General features: G+C 44.8%; 1 protein-coding gene across 1 annotated transcript; it reads left to right on the forward strand.

The window, feature by feature from the left end:
- Window positions 1–454: 454 nt before the first annotated feature.
- Window positions 455–17,653, forward strand: LOC135233139 (neuroendocrine convertase 1-like). Its single transcript, XM_064296374.1, has 14 exons — window positions 455–836; window positions 3,262–3,366; window positions 5,052–5,177; window positions 6,681–6,827; window positions 7,363–7,439; window positions 8,504–8,592; window positions 9,362–9,534; window positions 10,113–10,325; window positions 10,746–10,846; window positions 11,546–11,779; window positions 13,057–13,214; window positions 14,522–14,655; window positions 14,992–15,153; window positions 15,766–17,653. The coding sequence occupies exons 1-14, from the start codon at window positions 645–647 to the stop codon at window positions 16,117–16,119; spliced, it is 2,265 nt and encodes a 754-aa protein (XP_064152444.1). The 5' UTR covers window positions 455–644; the 3' UTR covers window positions 16,120–17,653.
- The last annotated feature ends 2,434 nt before the right edge of the window (window positions 17,654–20,087 follow it).

Below are 20,087 nucleotides of genomic sequence, written 5' to 3' on the forward strand. Positions count from 1 at the left end.
GTGTGTGCGTGAGAGAGAGAGAGAGAGAGAGAGAGAGAGAGAGAGAAAGAGAGAGAGTAGCCTATATTCGGTTAGTTCCATACATAAGTTTGTAAGTTTCAAGACATAAATATATAGTATAGGAAAATGTATTACTACTCTACGGTGGCGGTAAATTAATAATTAATGAACGACTACAATGGATTGCCACAAAGAGCTGTGCTTTTTGTCACTTCGCCCATGAAAATGTGAACAGAACGTTAGATAAAGATAATACGTTCGATTTCTGTTATTTATTTTTATTCTTTTATTTATTGGTTACATGACCCCCATCTCTCTCTCTCTCTCCGCCTCCATCCTCGGAATAGAGAAGGACAGGTAGATTCGAATGACGTCAGAGCTCCTCGTAATTTGACGCTTAATGATTTTCTTCATTGCCTTGTTTTGCCCGGCGTTCCACGTTTATTCAGCGGGGCACCTGCGCGGCAAGAGGTTTAGTTCTTCTCGGCCAATACATAACTCAACATTAGATTTAAAGGAGATCTTCGCCAAATTAGTCAGACAGAGGACTCTCTCGTGTACCCTAAATCTGAATTTAGTTGTTTCCGTCCGCCTCGGAATAGCTTTCCTATATACCTCAATAAACATTTTAGTTCAATTCTGATATGGATGCGGGGTGTAATCAGTCTGTGAAGTGCTGTACGCTTGTGGCAGTCTGTGTTGTCATTTACGCTGTCGCCGCTTTGGCAGAGATCGGGGACAGACAGTACACCAATGAATGGGCGGTGGAGATACCAGGCGGACCCCATGCGGCCAAAACAATCGCCCGGGAACTGGGCTACGAACTGGTCAGACAGGTAAGCTAGCCTCCGCTAAAGCAACGCAATGTGGCAGAGCAAAACAATTCAAAACCGCACTAAATAATAATAATAATAATAATAATAATAATAATGAATTGCACAGAATATGCAAATTCTACAGTCTTATTGTGTAACTTGCAACAAGAGGAGGGTCTAAAGAAAATTCTATTTTGCATAACATTATCTTTAATAAAATATTTACTGAAATAACGGTCGAGCAAGACGAGAAGTATATGTGTTTGTATTTTATTTACTGTTCTGGGAATAAAATCTATTTTATAAAAAGATAATTAATCTCAGCAAAATCCTCAGTGTAAAATAAAATGTGATAAAGTCGATTTTGCACTGAGAGAGCAAATTTTATCCAACGCGGACTATAAAAACTGAGTTTAATTAACAGTGTTTACACAGTTTAATTAATGTATTATTCTTATGCCAAGATTCACGGATACATTACGATTTCAAAACGCAGATATTAACTTTGTGGCATTAATATAACTACGTTGTGTATGTGTTAGTATGTGATAGTATAGCCTTTTATGTTTCGACTTTAATGATGTTTTTTGATAGGGGAATCACTGGGAGGGAGAGGAATACTATTTGGAAAATGTGCTAATTTCCGACCTGATAAAGATCACGAACGTGACATTTTCAGAGCTCCCAAGCCAGGTGAAAGCGTTCCTTTGAAATTTGGGCGGGCGCCAGTAACAATACCAATCATTCGTGGTGGTTCTTTCTCGAGAATTCTGAAGAACTTTTGAGACTGTGGTTGTTGCCAATCTCTCTTGCCATGCGTGTGAATAGCGACCGCTGTATTTAGGAGTAATTAATGTAGGTATCTCCGGGGGCTGATGAAAACAATTTTCCCCGCGTCAGGACGCTAACGGCGACAGGATATACATTATTAGTAATCTAATGCATGCTAAATAATGTAAAAAATTAAACATACATGCACCATATTGTCTATAATTTAGTCAAGCAATGAGTATGCATAATTAAATGGACTCCTTACCAATCGAACAGGAATTCAAGGGAGAAATAGTCAAATCAGCAACGTACAGTGGTTGGCTGGTGGCTGGCACGGAGAACGCAGATTATGGTACATAAACCGACTCCAGTTTACAGCGTGCCTAGGTTACCATAGATGCGCTCATGCGACTCTGGATTGACAACGTTCAATCGCCTTCCCATGCAATGTTCATTAATGTTGGAAAGCGCATGCGAGCCTAGGTTACCATAGATGCGCTCATGCGACTCTGGATTGACAACGTTCAATCGCCTTCCCATGCAATGTTCATTAATGTTGGAAAGCGCATGCGAGGCCTGTGCCTTGCGCAGGGGAACCCTGACCAATAGAAATCTATTGCTCCTGGATTCCAAGTACCCCGCGCTTCTTCCTACCACCCAGTGCTCTGAATGATGAAATGGGCTACTGAATAATCATAACCTGGACATTCAGAGACGAAGTTAATGTTCTGATGAATAGGAAAACACGGACACGTCGCTTCAGGATCAGGCTTAATTACCAAATATACTACTACTACTACTACTACTACTACTAATAATAATAATAATAATAACTATGATAATAATAATAATAATTCACGTGCTCGCCTTTTCTCGCGTGATAAATTTCCGTGATTTCTTAGCGCGTGTGAATGCGCTGCTGTTTTTCCACAGAAGGAGGGAAAATGGGCGTAACCCCTATATGGTAGATCTATATTTCAAAGCCGCTTTGAAATTTCGTGGATTACGTCTGTTTTTTTTTTTTTTTTTGTGTGTGTGTGTGTGTTTTTGTGATAGCAACGAAATGAATCAAAAGGAAAAGGGCTGTGGTTTTACATAACAAGCAGGTCATTATCCATTGTGCGGAATGGTGCGTGGCAGGGTGATAACAGGGTATGGATATATGAGCAACTCATTGCGATGTACAATGCTACAGTTAATCTCATGCAATTGTTAGTTTGACGTCCCAAAATTAGATGTGAGAACGTTTTATGTATATGTTATAAATATTAAATGACTTCTAAATGAATAAGTTATTGCTCCCACTATTTCATCACGCAGGGAGTTTGGGTTTCTCTTTCTAGTTTTGTATTTTCTTGAAGGAGAAACAGCAGGCTGGTTATTCACAGCTGAGTGTAGGAGTTCATATAGTTTTCTGTTTTTATTTTCTAATATCAAGTACCTGTTGCTAAGAGAATATGGTAGTCAAAGGGCTCTTTCTCTCTCACTCTCGTGGTTATGTGGCTGACTACTTTCATGAAGGGCTGTGAAAGAAAAACAATCAGTTTCTCAGATATATAAGCATCTTATAGTTTGTGTTCAGTTTGCAGAACCTCTATTATAAAAGGTTCTGATTACCTGTTTAATCCAAGAATATACAGGTTAATTTAAGTGGATATGTTTCTCTCTTTTGCAGATAGGAGCGCTAGAGAACCATTACCTGCTAAGACACCATAGTCATCCCAGAAGGACAAGAAGAAGTGCTGATCACATGACCAGGTGGCTTTCACAGGATGAAAGGGTATTGCACTTTTTTATTTTCTTGATTATTATTTTACTCTCTGACGTTTACTCAGAATCATGTGACCATATGTTTGTGGACTCCAACTGAAATTCAGGCCAACTGACCTATAACTGAAGACTTCCTAAAACCTACTAGAACCAATCAGATTGCAAGAATTTACATAAACCAAACAAATTGTTACTTCGCTTTTCCAGTTGTTCTAGAGCAAGTGTGTCAAATCCTATCTGAAAAGGGCCAGTGTGGGTCCAGGTTTTTGCTTTAACCCTGCACTAAGACCCTGTTATAGGGGTGGAGTATGTGGGCATATGGCCAACATATATGGCCAAGTGCAAGTCTCTTACAATAAAGAAACAATTAAACATGAAAACATCAATAATTCCGGGCAAACCCTAAATGAGGCTTCTCTCTCCTGTTGACGGACACTGCCCAAGTCCTCTGTTTCTATTTGAAATTGATAACGAAACTGGCGTCCGGGCGTCGGCGCGCTATCTAGGAGGGAAACGAGACAGTTCCTTATGACAAGGAAACGATTCACAACACGAGAACATTAATTTCCTACCACCTGCAGACATCCGGCCTCTGGCGAGCTCGTCGGGCCGAACGCCCCCCCGTCAATGGACGCAAGTCACTTACCGACAATTGAGCCAGGAATAGAATAGATAGTAGTAGGCTTTGTGTGCTTAACTGAAATCATTTCTCGTCGTCTGGTTTTTTTGTGTGCCGTGCGCACTGTGTTGACGATGCGGAAGGCTCATTGTGTTTGTCATAATGGCCCTTGAGTGGAGGGGATTGTTGAATGAGGTTAAACGTCATAACACACCTATATTAATACACATATATAACTCGACGAATCATAGAGTCCTCAAGTGGAGTCATCCCCCCATCTCTCTTTCCCTCTCTGTATCTCTCTGTCTATCCACCTCTCTGTGTGTGTCTCTCTCTCTGCACTAGCTTTTATCATAGTGTGGAACATTTCTAATGAAGGGAGGTGTGGCTTCTGTACAAAGTGCTGAGCCTGTATTAGCAAGCTGTTATCTGATAATACAATGCCACTGAATTGAACATTATTTCACCCACAGGTGACTAGCTTTAGGAGCATAATTAATATTTCATATCCCTGGTAGAGTGAAAATAGGCACATTTGCCTTTAAGAACTCTGGGGACATTGTGTTTATGCATGTATTTAGCACATACATCTGTGTGTATATGCATGTAGGTAGTTATGTGCATGTTTAAAAGTGGGAACATATTTGTGTGCATTGTTAGACTTCAGATGTGTTCTTATGCAGCTTTGTATGCCTGAGTGTGTGTGTGTGTGTGTGTGTGTGTGTGTGTGTGCTTGCGTGTGTGTGTGCATGCATGTGTGTGTGTCTGACTGTGAGCTTGTATGTGTGTATGTATTTGTGGTGTTTTTGTGATCTTGTTTAGCACAGTGAGGTGTGTGTGAGAGTCTGCCCTGGAGCTTGTGTGTGCACACGTGTGTGTGTGTGTGTGTGTGCATGCACGTGTGTGTCTGTCCGTGAGCTTGTGTGTGCATGCAGGTGTGTGTGTGTGTGTCTGTCTGTGAGATTATGTATGCATGCACATGTGTGTGTGTGTGTATGTGTCTGTCTGTGAGCTTGTGTGTGTGTGTGTGTGTTTAGGGACACAGTGGCAGTAACCGTGCTTACCTGTGTGTGCAGGTGTGGTGGGCGGAGCAGCAATATGAGAAGCAGCGCAGGAAGAGAGCACCGCTGGGGGCCGGGTGTCCGGGCTGCTCGGTGGACCAGCTCTTCGATGACCCCATGTGGTCTCAGCAGTGGTACCTGGTGAGTTTTCAGTACAGAGACGCAAATCCACAGGATGCAGGATGACCACATCTCAGGCATTCTGACCGGCTCACAGCAATGCAGTGCTGGGATTGGACACGAAGATTTCAGGAGCCCACAAATGGGTAGCGCCCTGGGATTTTTTTTCTCTCCATGATTCACTTATCTGTATAAATCTCTAACTGTACTCTCAAAACAAAGAGGATGGAGGGAAAGGGGGAAGGACAGACAGAAGGAGGATGGAGGGAATGCACCGTGATTCGTTTTGTGTTTGCAGAATGCTTAGCAATCACAGCACAGTTTTGGTGTTGTCATGGAGAAGCAGCAGGAAACCAGTGAGTTTGCACTCGAGTATGGATTTCTAAAGTGCTACATTTGCATTTTTGTGTGTGCGTGTGTGTATGGGCATTCATGCATGCATGTGTGTGTGTATGTGCGTGCGTGCATGCGTGTGTGAATGGCAGATGGAGTGAGACCATGCTTGTTCAGTAGCTAGTAAGTAAATTTGCTTTATTAATCACGTTTAAAAAGAAAGGAAGACAGAAACATAAAATTCATGATCTGGTAAGAAGTGAATAAAGACACTAATGGCACTGATGGCTCCCATAATGCAATGTTCCAGCAAAGTCCAGTCTAATGGGAGCATCAGGGCCTCATTACAGAGCACAAAAAACAACAAACAAATAGAAGTCAGTTTGTACACTCCTGAATGGGACCAGTGAGCTTTTATGGGCCCTCTTTATGAATCCTCTTTATGAATATTATCAAAAACAAAACCCCTTTTTGGCAGTGATCCAAATCCAAAAATCCCCTGCTGTTCAGAAGCAGTGGGGACTCGCTGTGGTCTGATATTCCAGTACAGGTAGATCCTGTACATGACATGCTGCAAAGGATGCCTTAGATTGATTTACATATTATTCTCACAACTATGAGTCATATAGTCCTCGAGTGGAGTCATTCTCTCTCTCTCTCTCTCTTTTTCCCTCCCTCCTTCCGGTCACTGATTGTCCAGCTGATTTCATGTAAATTGATTCTCCCGTTTCTTGTATGCCCTTGGCAGAGATGGCAGGTTTAAAACACCCCATTATTACACAAGCTGTATTTCCCTGTGACCAACGTAAGGGGGGAGGGACGCATAGTGTTCTTTTATACAGCCTGTAGCTTTTCTACAGGTTGCCCTCAATGCAGCTGACTTCAAATATAACAAGGGTTATAAGTCCTTCCTGTTCTTTCTTCAACTTAATATTCTGAATGAAATGTGTGGTACATTTACCCATAAAAATATTTTTTTATATAGATCGCTGGATAAAATCACTTTTGAAAGACATGCCTGCATCTTCTACACTCTCAGTATATTTCCATCTTTTCTCTCTCCTCTTCTCCTCTCCCTGCTTCCTCAACGTCTGTTTGTGGCATCAATGACCTATAGTCTAAACTTATTTTGTTGTCATGACGACAGTTTTCCCTTTCACTCACGTCCTTCTCTCATTATTTATTTTTAAGCAAGACACCAGGACGTCCCCCTCCCTTCCCAAACTGGACCTCCATGTCATCCCCGTATGGAAGAAGGGCATCACGGGAAAGGGCGTGGTCATCACCGTGTTGGACGACGGCCTGGAGTGGAACCACACAGACATCTACCCCAACTACGTAAGAGCGTTACCATGGCAATTCACAGATGAAAACAAAGGCACGAAGTGCCATTGATGCAAAGCACTATTCCGCTGCTTGGGTGCAAATAGCTCCCCCTTGTGGAAATTCTTCAGCCTGCTAAACATGAATGAATGAGTGAGTGAGTGAGTGAATCACAAGCTATGTCCATAAGGTTCTTTGCACCTAAAAGGTACAAAAAAGTAAATAAAAAGGTACAAATGCTTTAAACTGGGGTGGCACACTAGTACATAAAACTGTACCACTAGCCAGTAATACATAATTCACATAATACATTTTTTGCTTGTGAAAGGTACTTTTTAAATTAATATCCAAATAAGACATGATTGCACTTTCAGTTGTACATTTGGGAAATTGCCTCCTTAAAGAACAAAAATATACCCCCACTGTACCTTTATTTCTAGTGGTACACGGACCAATAAGATCCCTACAGGAGAGGCCTTCTACTGCAGTATTAACTGCTTGCGTCAGACTGTACAGTATGTGACTGTAACGGTCTGTCCTTCTGTCCTAGGATCCAGCTGCAAGTTATGACTTCAACGACAACGACCCTGACCCATTTCCCAGATACGACTCCACCAATGAGAACAAGTGAGTGAGGAGACGCTGAGCCGGATTGGCGGAGAGGGCTGTAGAGCAGTAAAGACACGGTGTGCCTATTCTGAATGACGCTCTTGGCTTTGTGTCGGTTCATTCAAGCCCCACTTTCCAGTGGTGCTTTTCTTGCCGTGCATTACCTGTTGCTGCTAGGCAAACACAGGACAGAATTTTAAAATCTATTACATGGTGCCATCCCTCTCTCTCTGCCTCTCACTGACTCTCACTCCATGTCTCTCTCCCCCCTCTCTTTCTCTGCTTTCTCCTCTCTTTCCTCTCTCTCACCCACTCAATCATTAACTCACTCGCTTTCTCTTTTGTCTCATTTACTGCACACAAACCGTTTCAGCTGAAAATAGGTTCACGAAGAACAATCAGAACAATCTACCCCCCTCCTCCTCTCTCTCTCTTTCTCCCCATTTCTCTCTCATTTGATTGGATGACTCATTGATTCCCCCGTCACTCTATCATGCCTTCTAAGAATGTGCGTAACAGTCCCAGATGTGGCGTGCGCGTGTGCACACGGACACACGCACACACGTGCGTCACTTGAACATGCTGCTCTCAATTGGAGCTAACTCCCTCTTTGTGTCCTCAGAACGCTTGTGTAAGCACTTAGGAATCAGTAAACATAGTAACAGAACAGAAGTATTGGGGGGGTGGGGGGGTGGGGGGGGGCAGGATGCTTGCACAATTCTAAGTGGGTAAATCAGTGCCACTTTATATATACATGAATACAGTATGCATCAATAGAGATTGACTCACTCAGGAAACAGATTGCTGGTGAAATTAGTCTTTCTGTTTGTTAGTTACGGCAGGGCTCCAGCTGTCACTCAAACACACATCCCTCAGTGCTCTTACCTTATCTTAACAGAAATCCCATTCACGCCTATATCATGCTAAGCCGTACCATTATGTAAACCATTTCCTATCATAAAATTTTGTACGTGACTGGGTTTACCTCAGAAATAAACAGGCTGTTGTGTTTTCTGTGTTTGTGTGCGTGCGTGTGTGTGATGTGTGTGTGTGTGTGTGTGTGTGTGTGTGTGTGTGTCCAGGCATGGAACACGATGCGCAGGGGAGATTGCTATGCAGGCCAACAACAAGAAGTGCGGAGTTGGTGTGGCCTTCAACGCGAAGGTCGGAGGTACGTTTTTTTAAAAACTTTTCTTTAAGTCAATCTTAGCAAAACAATCACAGTTTTAACTGCATCGCTTAGCACACAGTAAATAGATACACAGTAGATGGAGGCACAGCTTATTCTTGTTTTGATTCCGTGTGGCTTTCGCCCATTGTTGTTTGTAAAAGTGGGCCACAGAGAGATGATTGCTGATATAATTAGGCCGTTAGGAACTAGGTCAGCCCCGAGTAAAGGCGGGACAGATCGAAACAGGAGCGGAAAACGCTAGAAAGGTCCGCACAGCCGCATGGCCCGCCGTTAAACGGGAGCACACCTGTTACGAAAGCTGCGTCTGCATAACGGCAAGCACCTGTCTGTGTGTTTCACTGGAGGATGGAGATGCGCTGGTGCTCAGTCACCTGCAATTACACTAATGGGCAACCCGGTTTCCCTCTTTGTTCAGTCTCTTTTTCTCTCACACACTCTCTATTTCAGTCTTTCTCTTTCTTTCTCTTTGAAGCAAAAATCCCCTTTATACTGTATACCACATATAAGTCTCCCTATGCAGGTGATAAAGGTTCTAGTTGTTTCCTATAAGATCCCAATAAGGGGACCGTAATCCCCTATAGGTTATAAAGCTGCCATAAAATGTGTTATGAAAGTATGTATCCGCTAACACTCTCTCCCTTTCCCCCCCTTTCTGTCCTCTCTCTCTCTCTTTCTCCCCCTCTCTCTCTCCCCCCTCTCCCCCCCTTCTCCCTATCTCTGTACCCCCTCTTTCCCTCCCCTCCCTCAGGGATTCGTATGTTGGATGGGATTGTGACAGACGCCATAGAGGCGAGTTCCATCGGCTTTAACCCCAACCACGTGGACATCTACAGTGCCAGCTGGGGCCCCAACGACGACGGCAAGACAGTGGAAGGGCCCGGCCGCCTGGCCCAGAAAGCCTTTGAGTATGGCATCCAGAAGGTGAGGAGGAACCGGGGGCATAGGGGCCTTCTAGAAGCTTCCACCTGCAGACTGACCATCCATCCTATTCTGTTCACAAACCCAGCTGGGGCCAGTATTCACATTTTGTCTCAAAGTAGGAGTACTGACCTAGGTTTTGCCTTTTAGTTTATATTGGATAACATTAGGATATCGACAGGGGAAACCTGATTCTTGTTCAGTCGGAGTGTTCTGGCTTAAAAGTGCTTTCCGATTGTGAGTGCATTATAAATCCAGTAAATCATTACTATGTGACTAATCCTGTAGAATGAATTGGTTGATTATATCTGTTGTTGTATCTTGTGTATTCTTGTGTGCCTGTTTTAACACTGCTGCAACTGAATTGCCCCCATGGGACAATACAGATCTATTGATTGATTGGTTTATTGATTTACTTGATTGAGTATCCTATTTTGGGGTTGCCTGGTTCGTAACTTTAGCAGTCAGGTATGTGTAATTTAAGGACATGTAAGTGTTAAAATGATGACTCACGGTCCACAACCCCCCCCCCCAATCTCTCCTACCCCCCCCCCCCCCCATCTCTCCATGGTCTCTTACAGGGGCGGGGCGGAAAGGGCTCCATCTTCGTGTGGGCGTCGGGGAACGGGGGTAGGCAGGGGGACAACTGCGACTGCGATGGCTACACGGACAGCATCTACACCGTCTCCATCAGCAGCGCCTCCCAGCAGGGCGTGTCCCCCTGGTACGCTGAGAAGTGCTCCTCCACCCTGGCCACCGCCTACAGCAGTGGGGACTACACCGACCAGAGGATCGTGAGTGGCCCCGCCTCCCTTTTCTCCAGCCCCGCCCCTCTCCCTGTGTCCCGCCCATCCCTCTGTCCTGTTGTCTCCTCTGGTTCTGTCCTCTTTGGTCCTCACTCTGTTTCTCTCGTCTTCCTGTTTCTCCAACCGATCATACCTCTGTCTTCCTGTTTTTTCTTTTTACTTCTATCCTTCCCTGTCTCTTCTTTCTTGTATTCTCACCTTTCCTTTCCTCTCTCACTTCCTCTCCCCATTCTCCCTGTTGTTGATTCAAATCATAGGAGGGGATTGTGTTCTCTTCTCTTTCTTGTCCCTTCTTCCCTTCTTTTCCCCCTCCTTCCCCTCCTCTGTTCTTTCTCTATCTGATTGTGTGCTTTTTATTTCTGACACTGACGTCCATTAACGGCACTGCAAAACCCTGTTGTTTTTCAGACCAGCGCAGATTTGCACAATCAGTGCACAGAGACGCACACGGGAACCTCGGCTTCTGCACCATTGGCTGCTGGGATATTCGCTCTGGCCCTGGAACAGAAGTACGTCACTCGTTCATGCGGATAAATCCAAGCCCACGCAATCTCATGTGCTGCTGCACTTAAGCACGCACCATTAGCCAATGCAGGGAACATTAGCTTCCGAGACTTAATATGGCTTAAAGGAGAAACAGAAGTATTACAATATTGATTAAATAATTTATGTAAGTGCCAGTGAACCTATATGCTGTTTATTATATGCAGGGACATATTTGGTGCATTGTACCAGAATGTTCTGGCATTTTACCTTCCCTTGCTTTTACCGGGCAGGGTAAAAACACAGGGACCTGCTTAACCTTATGAAACAGTTACAGAGTGCTATGACTAGTGTACAATAAGGACAGAGACATGCAGAGCATCTATATGTTAGTTGTGGCTGGGCTGATAATATGATTTGACAAGCAAATGTGTACAGTGGTCAAAAAAGGCATTTAAATACAAAACATTTATAATTTTTCTTAAGGAGACAGGAGACGCAAATTCTTTGGGGGTTACATACTAAGTTTTATAATTATTTATTGGTGAATGATTTTGATGAGAAGAAGAGAAATTAAGGGGGAATATTCAGCAGGATTTATGGTAATTTATCAGAAAATGATACTGGTAAGAGAAGAAGAGAAATCAGGTTTTAGGGTGTGATCGTAGGCCCCGCCAACTGCTCAAATTCGGTCTCACCTTTGGGCGTGGCTCTCTCCCATACAGCCCCGACCTCACCTGGCGGGACCTCCAGCACCTGGTGGTGTGGACCTCGGAGTTCGACCCGCTGGCCAACAACCCAGGCTGGAAGCGGAACAGCGCCGGGCTCATGGTGAACAGCCGCTTCGGGTTCGGTCTCCTCAACGCCAAGGCCCTGGTGGACCTGGCCGACCCCAAGGCGTGGAAACACGTCCCAGAGAAGAGGCTGTGCGTCATCAAGGACGACGCCTTCCGGCCCAGGTAGGGGACCGAGGGGGACATGTATGTACAGGCATGCAATATTTTAACCATACCAGTTTATTGACTTTACCTCACTTTTCATAGCACCATGGCACATTACACTAACAGTTAAAAATATTCAGAATATATTGGTCCATATTTCCCACCCTTCATAGGCATACATGAAGGTCTAGTGAGTGAAAAAAGCATGACGATGCCGTGCCCTTTGGTTTAATCTGTGCATAAAGCAAATGTGAAATCCCCGCCCGTAATCCAGGCAGTGGCAGTTATGCTAACATCCGCCTAGTGCTGCGGCTATACTCGTTAGCCTTTAGCCGTTTCCATTTAAAGGCCGGTGTACTGTGGCCATAAACCCGTGTTTTCTGTTTTAAAACCTCAGCAAATTTGAAAGAAAGATTTGACCATCTCATTCACATGGTTGGGGGCCCGCAGATTTTTAATAGCGGGTAAAATCGTCAGTTTGACAGTAGGAATGTGCGACTGGGGAGGGGCTGGGCTTCGGTATTGTTGGAAAAAAAAAACATTACCCAGCCACCTAGCGCTGTGGCTCTGAGATAAGAGGAATGGGGTTAGCGGGTTACCGCCAATCCGCCGATTATTCCCAGACTGCGGATGCACCAATAGGAATGTTTTTGCTTTTTTTTTTTTTTTTTTTTTTGGAGGCGGGGAACACGGTTGTTAAATGCTTTCATAATCTGAGCAGTAATCCAGCGGAGCATTAGGCCGTATAATCCCATAATTGCTTCCTGTAAGGTCCATCATGATGTACCCCCGTCTTTCATATTACAGGTGTCATTTCTGTTATGCTGCTATGGCATATTTCAATTATATTTCAGTTTTAAATACACACCCATCCATCCATCCATTAACTATACCCACTTATCCTGGGCAGGGTCGCGGGGGATGCTGGAGTCTATCCCAGCGTGCATTGGGCGAGAGGCAGGAATACACACCACCATCTGTCTATATATACACAAATTTTGAAATGCCATCCCTGTATTTTTTTCAGTTGTTCTGCAAAATGCACTGTGCACACCTGTATGAACAACATTTCATTCTCGAGTTGGGAGCTACTGCCTGTCCTTTTTGTGGGTGACTGAGGCATTGTGAAGCGTGAATCCCTTTCTTGAGTTCACCTGTCAGGAAGTCACACATCTTCTCTTGTGTCCTTTATCACTAGAGAGAACAAGCCTGAATCCAGAGGGAGTGGCTTGGAACACCCCTGTGGTTTCCACGTTATGCATCAACCTCTTCCTTCATTGGTTCCTCTATTACAGGAAGTTGAAAACTGCCAGTGAGATCACCATAGAGATCCCCACTAAAGCCTGTGCCGGGGAGGACAGCGCCATCCGGTCGCTGGAGCATGTGCAGATGGAGATCAGCATCGAGTACACCAGAAGAGGAGACCTGCGCATCGTCCTCACTTCTCCTTCAGGTACCAAACACACCTGTACCTCTATATATCACCCTCACTTCTCCTTCTGGTACCAAACACACCTCTACACCTATATATCACCCTCACCTCTCCTTCAGGTACCAGACACACATGTACACCTATATATCACCCTAACCTCTCCTACAGGTACCAAACACGCCTGTACACCTATATATCACCCTCGCCTCTCCTTCAGATACCAGACACACCTGTACCCCTATATTTCACCCTCACTTCTCCTTCTGGTACCAAACACACCTGTACCCCTATATATCACCCTCACTTCTCCTTCTGGTACCAAACACACCTCTACACCTATATATCACCCTCACCTCTCCTTCAGGTACCAGACACACATGTACACCTATATATCACCCTAACCTCTCCTACAGGTACCAAACACGCCTGTACACCTATATATCACCCTCGCCTCTCCTTCAGATACCAGACACACCTGTACCCCTATATATCACCCTCACTTCTCCTTCTGGTACCAAACACACCTCTACACCTATATATCACCCTCACCTCTCCTTCAGGTACCAAACACACCTCTACACCTATATATCACCCTCACCTCTCCTTCAGGTACCAAATACACCTGTACACCTATATATCACCCTCACCTCTCCTTCAGGTACCAAACACACCTGTACCCCTATATATCACCCTCACCTCTCCTTCAGGTACCAAACACACATGTACACCTATATATCACCCTCACCTCTCCTACAGGTACCAAACACGCCTGTACACCTATATATCACCCTCGCCTCTCCTTCAGATACCAGACACACCTGTACATCTGTATATCACCCTCACCTCTCCTTCAGGTACCAAACATACCTGTACCCCTATATATCACCCTCACCTCTCCTTCTGGTACCAAACATACCTCTACACCTATATATCACCCTCACCTCTCCTTCAGGTACCAAATACACCTGTACACCTATATATCACCCTCACCTCTCCTTCAGGTACCAAACATACCTGTACCCCTATATATCACCTTCACCTCTCCTTCAAGTACCAAACACACCTGTACACATATATATCACCCTCACCTCTCCTTCAGGTACTAAACACACCTGTACACCTATATATCACCCTCACATCTACTTCAGATACCAAGCACACATGTACACAGTACGCCCAAACAATCACCTCTCTCCTTTCCTTTGGGTATCTAACACACCTTTGCACACCTGAACACTGCACTTCACACTCACCTCTCATTAGGTACAGAACACACCTTTGCACACCTTCCTCAGTGTTTGAGCGAGTGCTGTGTTACATTCCCCCAGGCACCAGCACTGTCCTGCTGGCGGAGAGAGAGAGGGACACGTCCTCCAGCGGCTTCAGAAACTGGGCCTTCATGTCCGTGCACACCTGGGGGGAAGACCCCACGGGCACCTGGACCCTCACCATCACAGATGTGGTGAGTCAGGTGGCGCCCCCGAGGTCCTGGAGTACTGAACTGCAGGAGGGGTGCGTGATTTTAAAATCCCCAGAGCTTCAGTCTGACATGTGCATTGTGGGGACGCTACTTTTTTCAGGCACTTCATCATTTGTGTAAGACTGTTATAATGCAAGTTAATTATATCATATACATGGAAAGCCAACCTTGCAACAGATATTTAGCCAGAGAGCAGGTCATATGCTAGTACAGGTATTGTCCAGAGAACCACACTCTGTGGTCTCACTGCCTCTCGTGATAGAAGGATGGGTTAATTCAAAAAGTCATTCCTCCTTCTGTCCGTGTCTGTGCGTGCAGTCTGGCCGTGCAGAGAATGAGGGGCAGGTGGTGGACTGGAGGCTGATTCTGCACGGAACGCAGGACCGGCCGGAGCACATGAAGAAGCAGAGGGTTTACCAGCCCTACAACGCCGTGCAGAACGACCGCCGGGGCGTGGAGCAGACGGAGGAAATGACGGAGGTGGGAGGGGGACCTGCAGCTGCGCACACGCACACACACACACACACACACACACACACACATGCAGTACGTGCACACACATGCACGCGCACACAAGCACGCACACACACACGCCCACACACGCAGGCACACACACGTACACACACACACACATGCAGTACGTGCACACACTCACACACGCACACACACGTACACACACACACACATGCAGTACGTGCACACACTCACACACACGTACACACACACACACGCAGTACGTGCACACACTCACACACACACGCACACACACACACACACACATGCAGTACGTGCACACACTCACACACACGCCCACACACGCAGGCACACACACTCAAAAACAAGTACACATACACACACTCCTGTGTGCAGACACATGCCCATGCATAACCACATATACACACGCATGAAAACTCTCACACACATACATACGCACGCACACACACACATGCACACACCACGCATACACAAACACACACACACTCAAGCACACACGCACTCATACTCATTCATATCCAAACGCACCAGCCGAATTTCTCTCTTCTCAACAGTACTGATACCCTCTCCTCCTCCTATCTGTCTGTCTGTCTATAGGTGTTCCCCTCAAAACCCCACACGTCCCAGAAGGCCAAGGCCACTCCAGGTAACTCCGCTGGTGGCGCACGGAAGGCGACCGCCCCCTACAACGCCCTCATCAACGTCCTGAAATCAGCCTTCCGAGAGCGCCCCTCGTCAGGACGATCCCACGCCAGGCACCCCCTGGGCACGTCCGAGCGCGTTTCCTACCAGGACCTCTACCAGGTCCTGGACATGCTCAATAAACACAGAGGCCTGGAGGACAAGCTGTACGGACATTATGGGGAGGGATTTCACCGAAGCAAGCCGTACAGACACCAAAACGGCAGGCTAATGCAGGCTCTCGTCGACATTCTCACAGAAGAACGCTAGTGAGTCCGGCCACAGGGGGGAGCCAGAGAGCAGAGTGCTGGTGCAGTCTGTCATGGTGTGAGAAGGAGAGGGAAGTGAGAGACAAAATCAAAGAAATAAGAAAGAAAGCTTTGGAGGATAACATCAGCTCTTCCAGTGAAATTGATCTGTTTCTGTCATTTTTGGCCTGATCTGATTGCTTTCATTTTGTTTTGTTCTGGTCTGCCGCATTACATTTTGAATGTTTGTTTTTGATGGCTGTCCAGAGTGTATCAATATATTTAAGTTTTCTGCATAATGGTCTAATTAATGGTTTTCCAATAGTGGGCAATAATTAAATGAATGGGTTACCTTCAAAAGACTAAAATTCTACCTATCCTTGTCTGCTTTGGAAAATCTGGGCCAGCAAAAAAAAGAAGGTTGACACGGTCCAGTTTAGATCAACACTCACCATTTCTGCAGAACACTGTAGTAGACTCTTGCTCTGGGTAGTGTTACCCCTACCCCAATTATATATAGGCCTATTTATAGATTAAATCCAAAGTGTGAACTGGCTATATCTGTCACGTTCCAGGCCAGGAGCTCATTTTCAGAACTATATTTTTACTGCAACTAGTTTTATATCTCAGAATAAAGATAACAGCACAGATATTTATTGTTTCTTGCATTTACTAAAATACAAGTACACAGACATTCGAAATTTATATTTTTAAAAAAACCTTTCTTGCACACTTAATTACAGTATCAGTTGAGATGAATGAATGAACTCTTTGTGACAGCTCCTTTCTGACTGAATAATAATGGAAAGAAACTGTGACGTTCAATGAACAGGAGTGTATGGTATGTAGGCTATCTATGCAATACACTGTATAAAGTACTGTGCCTGCTCAGTGGTGAATAAGCTGGAATGATGTGAGGCTTTCAGCCCTGAGTTCTGTATACCTTCACAAGGTTACAGGCATCACGCGGTTTGTGGCACATCCAACTGCTAATCCTGTTAGCACAACTGGAAATATGTTTTCGTTGTTTGCCAACCGCCTGAGTTTAGGGATGTGTTAAGCTGCCTTTATATCCACTGGACACATGTATGTAAGAGTATTTGTTGCTTTAATGTCGGAGAAGCCGTTTTCTATTCATTTATGTAGGCCTACAGTAGGCTACTGACAGCGATTCCGACAGTGAATCGCGATGTATCATTACATAAACCGTGGTCCTAAGTTATAATGACAAGGTGACGCAAGTTAATATTTGGTTAAATGTGCTTGCACCGCCTGTACAACACTTGAATGTGACGTTGTATACCCGTCATTCCTCATATTTCGGCGCAGTTATATAGTAAATGTAGTTATATCATACTTGTTTTTTTTCCCCTTCGTGTCTAAGTAGGGTACATGCAATTTAAAATGGAGTAGGGCAAATGCAAAGGTCCTGCTGAAAATGAGATTTTCTCTATGTGAACAGTGTATTGCTCTGTATTTATACAATATAAATATATTTCTATAATAGTTAAAACTGTTCTTGACTTCGCATTTGATAATAAAAATGATTAAAGAGATTGTGTGATTGGCCTTTTTGAATTAAAGTTCTAAACCCCCGACAGGGGTTGATGATCACGTTCCACTCAGCGATCTGAGTCCCATGTAAGATTTGCATTTGACCCATCCTTAGTTACCTAGGAGCAGTGGGCAGACACAGTGCAGCGCCTCGGGGACCAACTCCAGTTCTGAGGCAAGTGCCTTGGTCAAGGGCACCTGCAGGAGTGCGCCTAACATGCATGTCATGAGGAACTATTCCAGATCAGAGATCGTACCCAGATGTCATCCTGTTCTGCCCAGGATGCAAGGTGGAAGTGCTGATTAGAAGCCTGTTGTGCATTGGTCTAACGGCGCGACCGCTAAGCAGCGTTTTTAGTCTTTAAAGTTCTGCCAAATAAGCGAGGTCCGCAAATTTGTCGCGATTGACATGTGGAATTCAACATTCTACTAAGTACGCTTGCGAGGGATCAGTACGTCTAGGAATCTGATATTCACTGTTTCGCAGGATGCAAAATAGCTGTTAGGAAAGTAGTTTGAATTTATGAAGCAATGTCTGTGCCATTGGATTTAATGGGTCGCGATGAGATAATTCCGAGCGTGTTGCTTGTCTTAAAGTTGATATAGTAAATAAGAGGGCCCTCCAGTTTTTCGCGATTCAGAATTTTTGGAATTCAACACTACTTAAACAAAATGCCGGATTTTTCCCGACGCTGCATAATTCCTAAAACGGCGAATTATTTCTACGAATTATGCAGCGTTCGGGGAAATGCCGTTGAATTCCGAAAATTCCGAATCGCGAAAAACTGGAGCGACTAAATAAGGCTGTAATAATATAACTAAATGTATATGTATGAACTTGTTTTCTTTCTTTTTTTACATTTAGTCAGTTTATTATGCTCTCAAACCCGTGGAAAAGCCGGTTCTTAGAAGTTTCGCAAGTTGAACTAACTGCGAACCAGCACTAGGTTCGCGTTGGTGGAAAAGAGGCATCAGATCCGACCTAAGCAGATAAGAGAAGAAGAAGCACAGGAACAGTCTCTGGTCTGTCCCAGCGGGACCAAACTGTGCAGCAACAGAGGGCGCTGATCTGAGATCAGCACCTCGGGGCGCAGTAGGACCTCCCTTCCAGCAGGGGGTGCCAAGCATTGATCCACACAGATGCTCTTGCTGGATCTGGGCGCCGCCGCCGTTGTGGGGGGAGGTCCTCGGGTCCCCCTATCTGCCTGCTCCTCGGCCTCGTTCTCCGGGGGTCCATCTGGTGGTCTGCTGCGGCCGGAGAGCACGAGAGGGCAGAGAGGAGTAAGGGCGAAGGCCCAGCAAAACTGGCGTAGTCTGGAGAGCGAACCCCTATGAGCCTTTTCTATGAGTTCTGGGTTCATTACCCTTTTGACAGTGCATCCCACCACACAGCAGCTTTTAGGCATTTTTATGTTGTTTGCTAGCAGATGGAAATGACAAGGAGGCACCTTCACGCAATACAAAGTCAATGGAGAGCGATTAATTGTTTTCCCCTCCGGGTGTGGGCGGGACTTAATTGCGCTGTCTCACGATATTCTCTGTTCCAAATGTTCCAATTGCACAGCCAATCATAAAACGCCCTTGTTCCAATTTCTACTTTTTATATACTTTTTGCGCCCAATCAGAAGGACCGGTTGTTCCAATTTCATCACGTGGAATCGGCGGCTTCGTCCTTTTACGTTTTGAAGTTGGATTTGACATTTCCGCAAATGCGGTTTATGATCAGGAGCTCAAAATTTGGTGAAATGAACAATCTATCAGTACCTGTTTGAATAAACTTCATATTAAAAAAATAGGATTATTTATAATTTCGTGTTCCCAATGTTCAGAGCAGGCTAGTAATCTAGCTTTTGTGCCGTTTTGAGTTTTTTAAAATGTATTTATTTTTTAAGGTAAAGGTAATGTTAATGCGTTTATATCACTCAAAACACGGTCTAGTAATATTAAGGTTAATACACTTACTGGGTGGGGGACATTTTGTCGCTGTAGTTACCTGTTCTGCCCTCTGCTTGGACCGGTAGTATTTGAATTGCTGGTAGGGACAGCCACGGCAAGCATGTCTGAGGCAAAGCTCCACTCTTTTAGCGGACACTGTGAAGGTCCCAGGGGTGTACATCAATGTCTCAACTTTTCCTACTGTTACTGTATTTCCATGTGTGATGTTCAGGAGAAACATGGTTTTTGAAAACATAATTGTGTTCTGAACATCTCATTACACAAACATGTAATAGAATCCGCCGTGCTGTACTCTCAAATGTCAGATTAAAATGAAAAAATCATACACCTATTGACCTGAGAAACCTTTGTCCTTACTCACCTTTAACACCAGGTGTCAGCATAGTGCCAGTAAAAGTTTTCCCTTCGCTCCTGCACATCAGCTTGTTTTGAGTTTGATGCCAGTTACTTGTATCTACCTTTCGAAAACTTACCTAAATT

The sequence above is a fragment of the Anguilla rostrata genome, chromosome 10, assembly GCF_018555375.3.
Source record: "Anguilla rostrata isolate EN2019 chromosome 10, ASM1855537v3, whole genome shotgun sequence".
Lineage (NCBI taxonomy): Eukaryota > Metazoa > Chordata > Actinopteri > Anguilliformes > Anguillidae > Anguilla > Anguilla rostrata.